Source organism: Panthera tigris, chromosome A3 (genome assembly GCF_018350195.1).
Source record: "Panthera tigris isolate Pti1 chromosome A3, P.tigris_Pti1_mat1.1, whole genome shotgun sequence".
In the NCBI taxonomy this organism is placed as follows: Eukaryota; Metazoa; Chordata; class Mammalia; order Carnivora; family Felidae; genus Panthera; species Panthera tigris.
Genome location: NC_056662.1, coordinates 16,698,395 through 16,712,014, shown reverse-complemented (window position 1 = coordinate 16,712,014; position 13,620 = coordinate 16,698,395). Strand labels below are relative to the sequence as shown.

The following is a 13,620-nucleotide window of genomic DNA, read 5'->3' as shown; positions in this document are numbered from 1 at the left end:
AACCACGTGATTTGATGGAGAACAGCGCAGTGTGGTCAGTTAGATGTGCTTTGCCACAGTGTCTCATCCTGATTCCTGCTTTTTTTGTCTTCTTGCTAACACAGGGCCCATGAACAGCTAAATGTGAAACATGAACCTCTCCAGCTCATCCAACCTCAGTTTGAGACCCCACTGCCAGCCCTTCAGCCAGCGGTGAGTAGGTGTGCATGGGGGATTCTGCTACAGAACCCCAGTTTGTCCTTACTTTCCAGCGGGGCCATCACATGGTCCTTCTCCCAACCATGTGTAGTTGTACACCCAATGCATGTGGTACTTCTCAGGAAGTTGTGTTTCTCTGGCTCTAAACATGCAGAGACCAAACCTATTAGTACTCCTTAGGGACTTCCACTGGGTGTAGCTCCCAACTGAGAAATCAAGGGCGTGGACTTTTCTGGTCGTTAAGCATTTCCCATCTGGTGTACTTGGAGGGTATATAGGAGAAATCCTGGGTGGAAAGGAGGAAATGCTTTGTACTGCAGCTTTCTAGGCAACAGGCCCTCAGATTCATAGCACAGTCTGTAGCCCAGGGGGTAGTCACGTGTGCACAGGTCACTTTCAACATTCCAGTCCAGCATTAAGTCAACTTACCTTCAAAACTCTCTTATCCCACCACATTCTGGAATACACTTTCTACATGGATCTACATCTGCTTCCCCAATTTCTGCCCCTAATGAACTCATAGTTAAATGAGAAACAAGTTGTCCAATCAGATGTTCAACACAAATAAGCATAATTATCCCCAAGCTTTTGTCCTTGCACAAGTTAGTGGGCACTGGTGTGTCAGTTTGATCAGTTTAGTGCTGTTTTAGAGCTGATTCTGTTTGATTGCTTACAGTGCACTAGTCCTCTTGCTTGATATGGTCTAACGGGTTAGGGCAGGAGGAGGTGACAGGCATTTGGGTGGTTCATCCCAGGGAAGGGCTGAATTGGCTTCTCATTTCCTTCCATCTTATCACTGTCAGTTGTGGCTTTGCATGCCTTCTTTCATGAAAGACCTGATTTCCTTTCAGGTTTTCCCTCCCAGCTTCAGGGAGTTACCACCTCCCCCACTGGAGCTGTTTGACTTGGATGAGACATTCTCTTCCGAGAAGGCCCGCCTCGCTCAGATTACCAATAAGTGTAAGTTTGGCCAGGTTTTTTTTTTTTGTTTTCTTTTGTAAGTTTTATGTAGTTGTGAACTTCTGAGATTTGCCATGAGAGAAAGCTGGAGTTTGTTCAGGGAGAACAAAATATGAATGGCAGTGTAAAATGAGAGTTTCTGTTTATTTCATGTAAATGATATTGGTTGTTTCTCTCAGTCCAGTTTGCTCAGTGAGTTAGAACATGATGCAAAGCAGAAGCCAAGGTCTCAGCTTTAACCCTTATAGGTCTTTAGTTCTGACTTATTGAGTAACCATAGGATGCATTCTGACCCTGGCTGCCACTTAGCAAGTCTAGGTCATTGGTCATACGAGCCGTTAAATAAGAAAATGCAGTCAAGGCCAGAAGAATTATAGAGACTTCAGATCGGAAGGGATCCTGGGAGAGTTATGTGTACCCACCTTGACATGTGGATGAGGAGGTGAGGCCCCAAGCCTCATGCCTACGAGGTGAGTGGTTCTCCTGACTCTTGGCCCAGTGCTCCCCTGACATGCATAGCAAATGGGCCTGCACACAGGTGCTCAGAGGCATAAAATTAACCATCCATTTTGAGGCAGTGACCCCACTCCTGAGAATCTAATCTAAGGAGATATGTGAAGGCATATAGATGATTACTATGTTATTTATTTTTTAAATTAGGAATAAAAATTATTTATCCATTGGGAATAGGCTTAGGGTACACTAGCAGGGGAATGGTAGTAAATTGTGTCACATTTATTTGATGGGATGACATGTCATTATAAAAGAGGTTTCCAGGGGCCAGGGAGTGACACTGATAGAACTTAAGTGAGAATCCTAAATGAGGAAGGGCAGGATATAAAATTCCATGTTCACTAGGATCCTAACTATGAACAACATCTATATGTACCCAAGGACCAGGAAGGAGACTGCAAAAATAAAAACAGTTCAGTGTAGAACACCTTAACTGCATCTCTCTTCTTTGTCAAGCCTTGTGGTAAGTGCTGAACAGCAAAAATTAGCAAGACGTAGTGATTGGTGCAGTAGGAATAACACACCTGTGAAGTGTCAGATGGTTTGACCCAGCATTTCTGTTTCTAATTTATCCAGTTTATCCAAAGAAATCCTTGTAGAAATGTGAAACAAAAAATTATAGCTATAGAGATATTAACTGTAGCATTAAAAAATTGACAACAGTCTAATGGCCCATCAGTAGAGGGTTCGGTTTAAAAAATAACGAAATATTATACATCTGTTAAAGGAAAGATACAGAGCATAAGCTTTGACATAAGATGTCCATGAGACATCGTTAAATAATGAAAGCAACTTACAGAACTATTATAGTTTGATCCTATTTTTTACACATATGTAAATATGTAGGCATACATGGCAATAATTACCTTAGGTGGTATCAGTGGAGATAGAGTTGGGGCAAGAGATTTTTGCAGCTGTATGGTTTGATTTTTTTTTTTTTTTTTGAGAGAGAGAGAGTGTGTGTGCATGCACGAGTAGGGGAGGGGCAGAGGGAAAGGGAGAGAGAGAATCTCAAGCAGACTCCATGCCCAGTGTGGAGCCTGACGTGGGGCTTGATCTCATGACTGACCATGAGATCATGACCTGGGCTGAAATCAAGAGTCAGATGCTTAACTGAGCCACCGAGGTGCCCCTATGGTTTGAATATTTTAATAAAAAACTTACATTTCTATCATAGCTTTAAAAAATGCACATCAGAAGGGGAAAGCAGAAAGGAATTACAGTATAGTGTAAGAAGGGCTGTAATGGCTGTCCATCCTTGATATAGGGCTGCTGGGGATGGCTGCACAGAGATATGTTATTGGTGGAATTATGAGTGATTTTTTTTTCTTCTTTCATTTCCTTTTCTATAATATTGCTATAATAAATGCTATTTAAAATACCCATATGCCCTTCTCATAATTGTCCTTGCTACATTCAGAGAATGGTAATTTGATTTCCTTCTAGTTCCTCCTATTCTTTGTAATGTAGGAATGCTGGATCTGGGAATAGGAGAGCCAGAGCCATTCCAGCTTTATTCTAAAGTGTAATTTATTTAATTTTGAGAGAGAGAGAGAGGGAGAGGGAGAGAGACTACCAAGCAGGCTCCACATTGTCAGCAGGGAGCCCGATGCTCGAACTCACTAACTGCAAGACCATGACCTGAGCTGAAATCAAGAGTCGGATGATGCTTAACTGACTGAGCCACCCAGGCGCCCCCAGCTTTATTCTAATTAGGAGTGTCACACTTTTGTCCTGATTTATAAAAGCAGCACATCAGAGATCTCTTTAGTTTGTTACTGTGTAGGTCCTGTGGTCACATTACCCTAGGAAAAGTGAGTGATCTTGAGAGGTATAGGAACCTGACAAGGGGACACCTATACCACAGTAAGTCTGTACTTTGGAAAGGACAGGAAATAAGGGTTAATCTGACTGCTCCAACTGTGCTTAGGTACTGAAGAAGACCTGGAATTCTACGTCAGGAAGTGTGGTGATATTCTTGGAGTAACCAGTAAACTACCAAAGGACCAACAAGATGCCAAACATATCCTTGAGCACATCTTCTTCCAAGTAGTGGAGTTCAAGAAGTTGAATCAGGTAGAGCCTAGAAAGCCCACTGAAGTGGAAGCTCTTTGAGTGGTGGTATCTTCCATAAACTGGACTTCTCGTATTTTATGCCATTCATTCATTCTGCAAGTATTTATTAAGTATCTACTAGGTAAACAAAACAGACCATGATCCCTGCACTTATGTTCTAGCTGAAGCTTGACAGAAGACAATAAACATAATAGATAAGTCAATCACATGGTATGCTAGAAGGTGATGGCATAGAAAAAGTAGAGCAGGGATCAAGCGTGCTGAATGTGGCAGTATTAAATAGGGTGGTTAGGGTAGGTCTCACTACAAAGGTGATATTGGAGCAAAGGCCTGAAAGTGTTGAGGATTTTGCCATGCAGATAGCTGGGAGATGAGTGTCCCTGGCAGAGGGAGACCTGTACAAAGTCCTGAAGGCTGGGCTTGGCCTGGCTTTTTTGAGGCATAGCAGTGATGTCAATGTTGCTAGAGAGACCTGAGCACAGGATACAGAAGCAGGCCATGAGGTCGGCACCTCATGACGGAAATCATCTTTCTCTGGACTGAGGATCAAGGGCTTTAAAATTATGCCTGGCCTTCATTTTGTCTATCCCTTGATGAGATTTCTAAAATTAAATGTTCAACCACCGTTGGAAATGGGCATTTATATACTACCTATTCTACCAATGGGAGAATAAATTTGTCCCACTTTTCTGGAGAGCTTTTTTATATTGCTTAAAAGTCCTCAAAATGTATGTACCTTTGACACAGCAATTCTAATCCTCAGAATTTGTCTTAGTAATATAATCCTGAATGTGTGTAGATTTGCCAACCAGGATGCTCCGTGTAGCACTGTTTTAACAGAAGAAAAATCTTCATCAGTATGGAGCTAGTTAAGTACCAAGGGCGCATCCCTAAGATTAAAAATGTTTAGAAGAATGTTTAAGGACTTGGGAAGACATTCAGGATATGGTAAATGGGGTTGGGGGGAAGGGCTATAAATATATACATACTTAGGATTGTATGTGCTGAGTGGAATGGTTGGAATCTACTGGCAGGGACTGACTCTGCTGGGTACTCATGATGCTAGATGTTGGGGCTGTGGTAGTAAACAAGATGAAAGTGGCCTTTGCTATCTCTTCCTGAGCCACATGCAGTGGGGGAGACTGGAATATATAGGGGCAATTAACAGCGCTCTGATATAATGCCGTGAGGAGCACAGAAGTGAGTTGATATAACTGCGGAGCACTGAAATGTGGAATTTTGCTCAGGTAGGTTCTCAGCAGTACTCACCCTGCTGACAAGGCAGAGACAGGCCCCTAAGGCCAAGATAAGAAGTCTGGTGTGGTATTTGCCTTGGTGCCTTCAACTGTATTTGCTCCCCGCTCATTGCGGTGGGTGGCGGGCAGTAGTCAAAAGCCCTGTCCTGAGAGTGAAAACTTGATCCTCCAGCTGGATTCAGCCTTAAAGCCAGGGATTACTATATGTCCCAATTAATGATGGTTCAGAATCTTAATCAAAGTATAAAACACCAGACTTCCCATTTCATGCTTTGTACTGAAATACTAAAATTCTGTGTCTTATTTCTTCATTCAGGAACACGACATTGATACAAGTGAACCAGCCTTCCAGAACAATTTCTGAGGACCATGCCTCTTGAAGCATCTTCTGCCTCCTGATTCCTTTGTAAACTATTTTTGAATTGTTTCTCAATTCCTTATCAACATTGTCTATACACTCTTTCTTCCATGAGTTGTGGAAGGTCTGTGCGTCTTCTGTAGTGCCCAGATAGGTATAGCGTTTCTAACAAGATCCTTATGTAAGATACATTCCATTTTTAAGATTAAACCTACTGAATCTGTACTTTTATAATTTATGAAAGTCTTTCATTGAAGTCTTTTCTTCCAACTGTAGTTCTGAATTTGAGTCTCCTTTATCAAAGGCATAAATGTCAATATTATGAATATTATTCAGCTTTTGGACTACCTCAAGGATATAAAGCAAACTTAACCCACATGACCTGTTCGCCAAATGTGCTTAATGAAAAAGATGAAATAGTAGATAGATACCTTCCTTACATAGATCACTCACCCCTTCCTTTCTCAGCTACCCCCAGGACACAACCATTTGGAGGCTGTTGTCTCCATTCACACTTTACCACCCTCCTCTGAGCTCCTGAAGCACTGAATTGTCATTTTCGGTTACAATGATGTGATCATCTGTCCCAAGGACAATGGGAAAGACTGTACGTGCTTGAATGGGACAGCTGGGTACTGGATACACTGGGGACCTGCATTGGTGGACCCTCAAAGCCAGATAGAAGATTGCAGAGCCACTACCAGTGTGTAAGGAATGTGTTGCAATGGGAACAGTTTAGCTGGTGGGTTCTATAAAGATGGGAACTGTGGAAGGAAGGCCATTTATGGAGAGTGTGATATAACCCCAAGAGGAAGTAATGAGGATGAACTCAAGTGCTGTTGTAAGGAAGGTGGCATTTTGAAATAGATTTGGTCTGATGGTTGGAAGGTCAGATTGGCAAGATTTTGAGCCTGATATCCTGGGAAGTGGTGGAGCTATTGGAAGATGGAGATTCTGAGAAGTGAGCTGCTTTGGAGCATATGAATCCAGTTGAGATGATGGCAATTCATAGCAGTGGAAATAACCAGTAAATAGCTAGAAATCCGAGGTTTAGAAAAGATATCGCTATTGTTCATATGGAGTTGATAATTGAAGTCATGAGAACAGTCTACCAAGGAATTAACATTTTTAGAAATTCAGAGCCTTGGAAATAAAGGCTCACATCCTGAATTTCAAACTATTTATTCATGTTAAAGCTCTGTTCACAGGCTTCCATTGTCTCACACACTGGAGCCCTAGTGCGGGGCTTATTCAGAGTAGCCAAGTCAGAGCAGAGTCTTGGGGAAGGAGGAGACCACTTTGCTCAGAGGGTAGAATCTGGAGGCCAGCTGAGAGAAAACTAGCCATAGAACAACTGGAGTGTTGTGGCAATGTATTTGGAATACATTTCATAAATGTACTCAACTATTGTCTCCCAGCCCATATCCTCTTCTCTTACACTGTGGGTTTAATGCTCCTGCAATTGAGAGATGAGGTCCATGTTCCCTCCCTCTGAATTAGGCAGTATAGTGGAAGTGACACTGACTTGTGAAGCTAGGTCATAAAAGGCTATACAGCTTCTGCCTAGTTCTCTTGGGACACTCACCTTTAGAGCTACAAGCCAACAATGGAAGAAGTCTGAGGCCACTTGGATAGACTATGTGGATGGGCCACATATAGGTGTCCTGGCCAACAGCTAGAGGTCCCAACCTATACCAGTATCACCTGCTAAACATGTGAGTGAAGATGCCTCCAAACTGATTCCTGTCTCCAGCATCAAGTCATCCCTAGCCTTTGAGTTGTCTGAGCTGAGGCGGCAGACATCATGGAGCAGACAAGCTGTCCCTGTACCTTTCTCAATTCCTGATCCACAGAATCCACAAACATTATAAAATCACAGTTTAAGCTACTTATTTTGAATAGTTTGTTATGTAGAAATAGATGATTAGAACATATACCTACGATTTTAGCAAGAACTTTTTGGATCTATCTGAATTTAATCCAACTTTACTTCCCAAAGGGGACACAGAGGCCTAGAGAGACCTAGGGGCAGAGCAGCATTGACAGCCTGCCTACTAACCTAGAGCTGTTCCCATTACATGGACTTGAAAAGGTGCCTTGGCAAGGCCTGTCCTGTCATGGGTCATGTGGCTTTTTCCCTTGTGGCAAGGATGTATGTTTTTTCCCAACTTTTTGAAAAATTTGAAACATCTAGAAAAGTGGAAAGAATAGTATAATAAACACCAATACCTACCACCTTTTAAAAATTAACATATTACCATATGTACTTTATATATGTGTGTATATTTTTCTGAATGCTTAATATTAAACTTCAGACATTATATACTTCATTATATAACTACAGTATACCATTATCATTTCTGATAATTCATGCTTAGTCAGATGTTCCCCAGTTGTCCCCAAAATGTTTTATAGATGTTTTTTCAAGCCAGAATCCAGTCAAGTTTCACACATTGGATTTGATTGTCTCTGATCTGTTTTAAGTCCAAAACACAGTTCCCTGTGTTTCTTTCCCTCCTCCTCCTTCCCTTCCTCCTCCTCCTCCTCCCCCCACCCCCTCCTCCTCCTCCTCCTCCTCCTCCCCCCCCCTCACCCCCTCCTCCTCCTCCTTCTTCTTTCTTTTTTTTTAATGACATTGATTTTTTTGAGGAGACTAAATTATATGTCCCACATTCTGGATTTTTCTGGTGGTGTCTATTGTCCCATTATCTCCTTTACTGCAAAGTGGAAGTTAAGTTTAAAGGCTTGACTATCTTTGAATTAAACATTTTTGGCAAGAATAGCTCATAGCTGATGCTGTGTATATCACAGTCCTCTATTAGAGAAATTAAGTTCAATCCACTGGTTAAGGTAGTGAGCAGGGGTGCTTTTAAATTCAAACATGAGCTACAAGAATGCTTTTATCCCAGTTGCTGTTCACCTATATTCTCGAACTTCTGGTATGCAAGCCTCTTGAAATGAAAAAGTTAATGAAACTGAACAAGTATTTCAACTTCACTCTTAAAACATACCCGCAAACTGGGGCACTTGGGTGGCTCATTTGCTCAGGTCATGATCTCGAGGTTTGTCAGTTTGAGCCCCATGTCTGTGCTGACAGAGAGCCTGCTTCAGATCCTCTGTCTGTCTCCCTCCCTCTCTTTCTCTCTCTCTCTCTCTCTCATGCATGCACAAAAATAAACGTTTAAAAACTCCTTAAAAAAATACAAACACAAAAACAACAAAAAGTGATAGTATCAGTCTTAGTGGGTAACAGCATAAAAATAACTGTTGGAGATCTTATTTGTTGAACTCAAATACATCTCTGCTCAGAGAAACTTGAGTGTCAAAAGAAGAGGAGATATAATGAGAAAGGGGAGATAACATGTTGGGGACAAAGGTCTCTCCTCTCCCCAAGAGCAGGAAGGAAAATTTGGAGTATCTTATTCACAGATCTACCTACAGTCTGGCTTTTGCTAACTTATTTATTTATTAAACCAAATATGAGAGGTTTTATTCAAACTGTTCCCTAAAAGGTTCTAGAGTGTTACGTGTGCCCTAATGAAACTTAATTTAAAAGATTAGGTAATACCTATGCATGGAACTGGAGGATTTTGAAGAGAAAGAATTTCAACCTCCTCAGCCATTCAGTTCCCTATTCTGCAACTAATGTCATCAATTTCTTCCCCTGCCTTCAAGAAACAGAAATATTTATTTAAAAAAAACTTTTTTTTAACATTTATTTATTTTTGAGAGACAAAAAGAGACAGAGCATGAGCAGGGGAGGGGAGGGGGGGAGAGGGGGAGGCACAGAATCTGAACCAGTCTCCAGGCTCTGAGCTATTCATTAGCACAGAGCCCGATATGGGGCTTGAACTCACGAAGTGCGAGACCATGACCTGTGCTAAAGTCTGACACTCAACCGACTGAGCCACCCAGGTGCCCCAAGAAATATTTACTTTAAAAAGAATAAGAAATCTTGCGTATACCAAATTTTACCATGAAGCCTACCACCGTTTACACTAGCGTTCTGCTTCTGCAGCTCACAATCTAACTGGGGAGAGAAATTAACTTCGTAGAGTCGCAAATGGTTACGCGCAATGGTAGCATGAAGGAAACTGCAGTGTCAGGAGCCTGTGCCGGGCTGCTGAAATACACGGGGAGTCAGGGCCGGGTGGAGGCAGAGCGGTCAACAGGGCTCTGGGCCCGAGCGACCACTGGACGCCAATTCCCGTGCCCGCCACGAGGTCGGAGCCGACCACCTCCATAACCCCTGGTCCTTTTTTTCACCCGTCCTCCGCACGACCCGAAATGGCAGGCGTCGGGAGAAGCCTCCCAGCTACTACAGCTTCGAGGGATCACGCGCCAGGCAGCAGCTGGAAGAGGCAAAGCTGTCAGGGCTCCACACCTCGCAGCCTGGCCCCCAGGGGACCCCGAGCGCAGGCGCCCCCTTGTGACGTCAGGAGGCGCGACTCCCGCGATGCTTCGCGCCGCGCCTGACACAGAACGCGCGCCCGGCAGTCCGACCGCTCGGGCCTTCGTGTGGCCCCGTTTACCAGAGGGGCGATTCAAAACAGGTCACGTCACTCGCTCCGGAGCACAGCGGGCGGCGACAGACTGCCACGTGGACTTCAAAACCCGATTTTCCTTTCATCTTCCCAGGTGTGGGTGATGACGCGGCCCTGGGCCATGGGTGGCCGCGGGGCATGGCCAGGCTGTGGAAGTGGTTTCCACCGCCGCCAGAGGAGGCTTTGGTGTCCCTCGACGGGTCCATCCCTGACTTTGTGCCGGAACTCCCTAACCTGTGAATCCTTCCCTGCTTGGTTGCTGGACAAGTGGACACATTGCAAAAGAAAGAACTCAGTTTGCGAAAGCTGATGCCCAGAAAGCCCAGGGTAGAGGTCGGGGCTGTAGGCTGAACATTGTGTATAAAGCAGCCCAGGGCCCTGGCAGCTGTATCTGAGTCTCCTCTTCCTTACAAGAACGCCAGAAGTTTGGGTTAAATGGTTTCTAAAAGACCAAATTCTCATTCTGTGCAGTTGTGAAAATGAGGACACAGCAGGGGCCGGCATGATCTGGACAAACCCAGCAGAGTTGTTTCCCTTGTTCTGTGGTCAGTGACCCCACACTTCTCCCAGTGATTGAATAGGCACCCCTAGAGTTATGCAAATGGAACATATCAGTCACTGCCCCAAATTCCTTCTGTCCCTTTGTAATCTCTTCTCCGCAACCATGGTCACTTTGATTGGTTCTGTTATGCAATTTCTACAGTTGTATGTAAATGATATACAATATCCACTTTCTGGCTTTTTCAGCATAATTATTTTTGAGATTCATAAAATAATAATGAAAAAAAATAATTCCTTTTTATTATTGGATAGCACTTTACTGTATGGATATATTTATTTTAACGTTTATTTATTTTTTTTGATAGAACATAAGTGGGGTCGGGGCAGAGAGAGAGGGAGACACAGAATCCGAAGCAGGCTCCAGGCTCTGAGCTGTCAGCACAGAGCCTGATGCGGGGCTCGAACCCACGAACCATGAGATCATGACCTGAGCTGAAGTTGGACAGACACTTACCCGACTGAGCCACCCAGGCACCCCTGGATATATTTATTTTATATCTATTATTTGTTTACCCAGTCATCTGTTGATGGACATTTGGGTTGTTTCCAGTTTGGGGCTGTTGCAGACAAAGCTATGTAAAAATCTCTGTGTGGACATACGCACTCATTTTTCTTGTCTCCATGTGGCTGGGTGGTTTTAATTCGCATTTCCCATATATTTTGAAGGTAGAGTTTGAGGGTAGAGCCAATAGGATTTGCAAATGAATCAGATAAGTAATGTGAGAGAAGAGTCAAAAATGACTTCAACTCTGGCCAATCCCTGAGTACTTTTTAATATTTCTTCTCCCTGGCATGCACTGGCTGCTCCCTCTGCCTGAAGTGCTATTCCCCACATTAGCTACCTTGCAAATTCCTAAACCACCAAGGTCTGAAGAGCCTTCAGTGACCCTTTTGGGTGGCACCCACAGCCCCTGAAGTTTATCTTCACCCTTACAGTTCTACTTTTCTGTTTGCTCATTGTCTATCCTATTAGCTGATGAGTTTCTGGAGAGTATGGATGGTTAGATGACCTCACAATGACTAGCCCCTGCCTGCAGCCCAGTCTCAATCATTTCAGTGTATTTTCACAAACAGTATCCATTATATTTACATTTCAAATTATGGGTGCTTTATGTCAAGCTACGAGCCCTCTAGCAGTATGATTATGGCAACTTTTCTAACTTGGATATTTTGCCTTTTTTTTTTTTTTTCCTGGAACTCACAGATAGGTGCTTTACAAATAGTTACTCATAAAATCTCAATCTTTTGAGAAGTGAGTGGGAAAATTTTTCTGTAGAGGTCAGATTCCTTGCAGCAGGTAATTGAATTGCTTTCCCTGCATTGGGGAATCCACCCTGTTGTAGTAACTGTGCCATTTCCAGTCCTGGTGCTGGCCTCTCAGGTCTGTCTTCACCCTTCACCACTTACCTGCTACCATGACTGTCCTCTACACTGAGACCCTTGAGCGTGGGGCAAAAGTATCTGAAAAACTTGCCTTTGTTTCAAAATCTCTTGATGTCCCATATCTTACTAAATACAATTCAGACTCTAGCGTGGCACATCCTCTCAGTTTTGGTCTATGCCTTACTAACCCTCTAGCCCAAATATTAGTGTTCTATTTCATTCATTCAATTAAAAAAAGTGTAAAATCCCTTCTGTGAGTACCTACTAGGAGCCAAACATTATGGTAGAGATCTGAAGCTAAAAATGTGAATGTGGAACTGTCCAGGCTCTTGAGAGAACAATGAAATTGTGGGCGCAGGAAGTATGATGGGAGAATGATGTTAAGGAAGGTGTTCTGTAGGTGGAGAGGAAGCCAGGCAGAAGGGCCACGTGATCCTACTTATCATTTACCTGTCTTCAATCTGTTTGTTTTGTGTCCAGCCTGGTGCTGGGCCCCGAGCATTTAATAAGTAGATTTCATTCTGTGTTCCCAAGACCGAGGCAGGCCCTGAGTTTGGAGCCTGGGGTGGGGAATATTGTGGAATAACCAAATGACTGCAGCTTCCCTGTCCAAGATGGGCATGTCCAGGAAAGTTTTCCCAGACAGCAGTGTGTAATCAATCCTGGCCCCAGGGACCACTCCCAGGTGTGGCTGTACTCCGTATACTTGGAGTCCTGTCTCCAGAGGGTATCTGTTGATATGACGGTAACTGGAGAAAACACAGTCATGGAGATTACCAGATTCCATCCCGCACCAGGGTGATCTCCCTGCTCCCTGACTCACTGCACTGACCCTAGGCTTCTTAGGCTCTAGTGTATTGGTCAGGTCAGCCCCAGTTCCAGGTTCCGCGTGGGCTCTCCAGCTGCTCCCTGTCTCTTGCCTTGGACAAATACCTTGCCTGAGCTGCCAGGTTCTGTCTTTCTCCTGAAATACAACTAGTAATCCGTGTGGGAACGTGTGCAAAGCAGCTTCCTGGACTTCAAAGAACAAGCATGAGGGCAGCTGAAGAGTCATCATCATCATCACCATCATCATCATCACCATCACAATAACAATAACAAAAACTGAAAGTAAAGTAATATTTACTGAGGGCCAAGGATTATTCTCAGTGGTTTATACATATTAATTTGTTTAGTCCTACAACCTTCCTACAAAGTAGGTACCAGTGTGGTGATTAAAAGCATAGACTCTAGGGACGCCTGGGTGGCTCAGTGGGTTAAGTGTTTGACTCTTTGTTTTGGCTCAGGTCACAATCTTGCAATTCTGTGGGACTGAGCTCCGGGTTGGGCTCTGCACTGGCAGTGAGGCATCTGCTTGGGATTCTCTGTCTCCCTCTCTCTCTCCCCCTCTCCTGCTCTCTCTCTCTCTCTCTCAAAATAAATAAACATTGAAAAAAAAAAAAAGAGCATAGACTCTAGACTAGATAACCCAAGTTTGAATCCCTGCTTTGCCATTTACCAATAGTATGGGGGTGAGGGGGACAGCCGTGTTTCAGTTTCCACATCTGCCAAAAGAGGATCATTCTAATACTATCTCATAGCATTGTTATGAGGATTAAATGAATTAAAATTTATAAAGCATACAGAACAGTGGCTGGCACATTGTAAAAGCTAAGTTTTTGATAAATCTAATTATTACATATGAGAAAACAGGCATAAAGGAGTTAAGTAATTTGCCTAAGATCACACAACTAGTAAATGATGGGGCTGGGAATCAAACCCCAGGAAGTCT

The 13,620-nt window shown here is 43.4% G+C and overlaps 2 protein-coding genes across 4 annotated transcripts in view; both read left to right on the top strand.

Annotated features, from left to right (window-relative positions):
* IFT52 (intraflagellar transport 52) overlaps nucleotides 1-5,599 on the top strand; it is a 33,301-nt gene extending 27,702 nt beyond the window's left edge. Inside the window, exons 11-14 of the mRNA XM_007077733.3 lie at nucleotides 105-192; nucleotides 1,050-1,158; nucleotides 3,602-3,747; nucleotides 5,320-5,599. Coding sequence (XP_007077795.1) covers nucleotides 105-192; nucleotides 1,050-1,158; nucleotides 3,602-3,747; nucleotides 5,320-5,367 — 391 coding nt within the window. The 3' untranslated portion in view covers nucleotides 5,368-5,599. The remainder of the gene's footprint in view (nucleotides 1-104; nucleotides 193-1,049; nucleotides 1,159-3,601; nucleotides 3,748-5,319) is intronic.
* Nucleotides 5,600-9,681: 4,082 nt separating this feature from the next.
* Nucleotides 9,682-13,620, top strand: part of MYBL2 (MYB proto-oncogene like 2) — a 41,548-nt gene continuing 37,609 nt past the window's right edge. Inside the window, exon 1 of one of the 3 annotated variants that reach the window (XM_042980347.1) lies at nucleotides 9,682-9,999. In XM_042980347.1, the coding sequence (XP_042836281.1) occupies nucleotides 9,818-9,999 (182 nt within the window). In that variant the 5' untranslated portion in view covers nucleotides 9,682-9,817. The remainder of the gene's footprint in view (nucleotides 10,000-13,620) is intronic. The other 2 variants (XM_042980346.1, XM_042980348.1) reach the window with 2 other exon arrangements.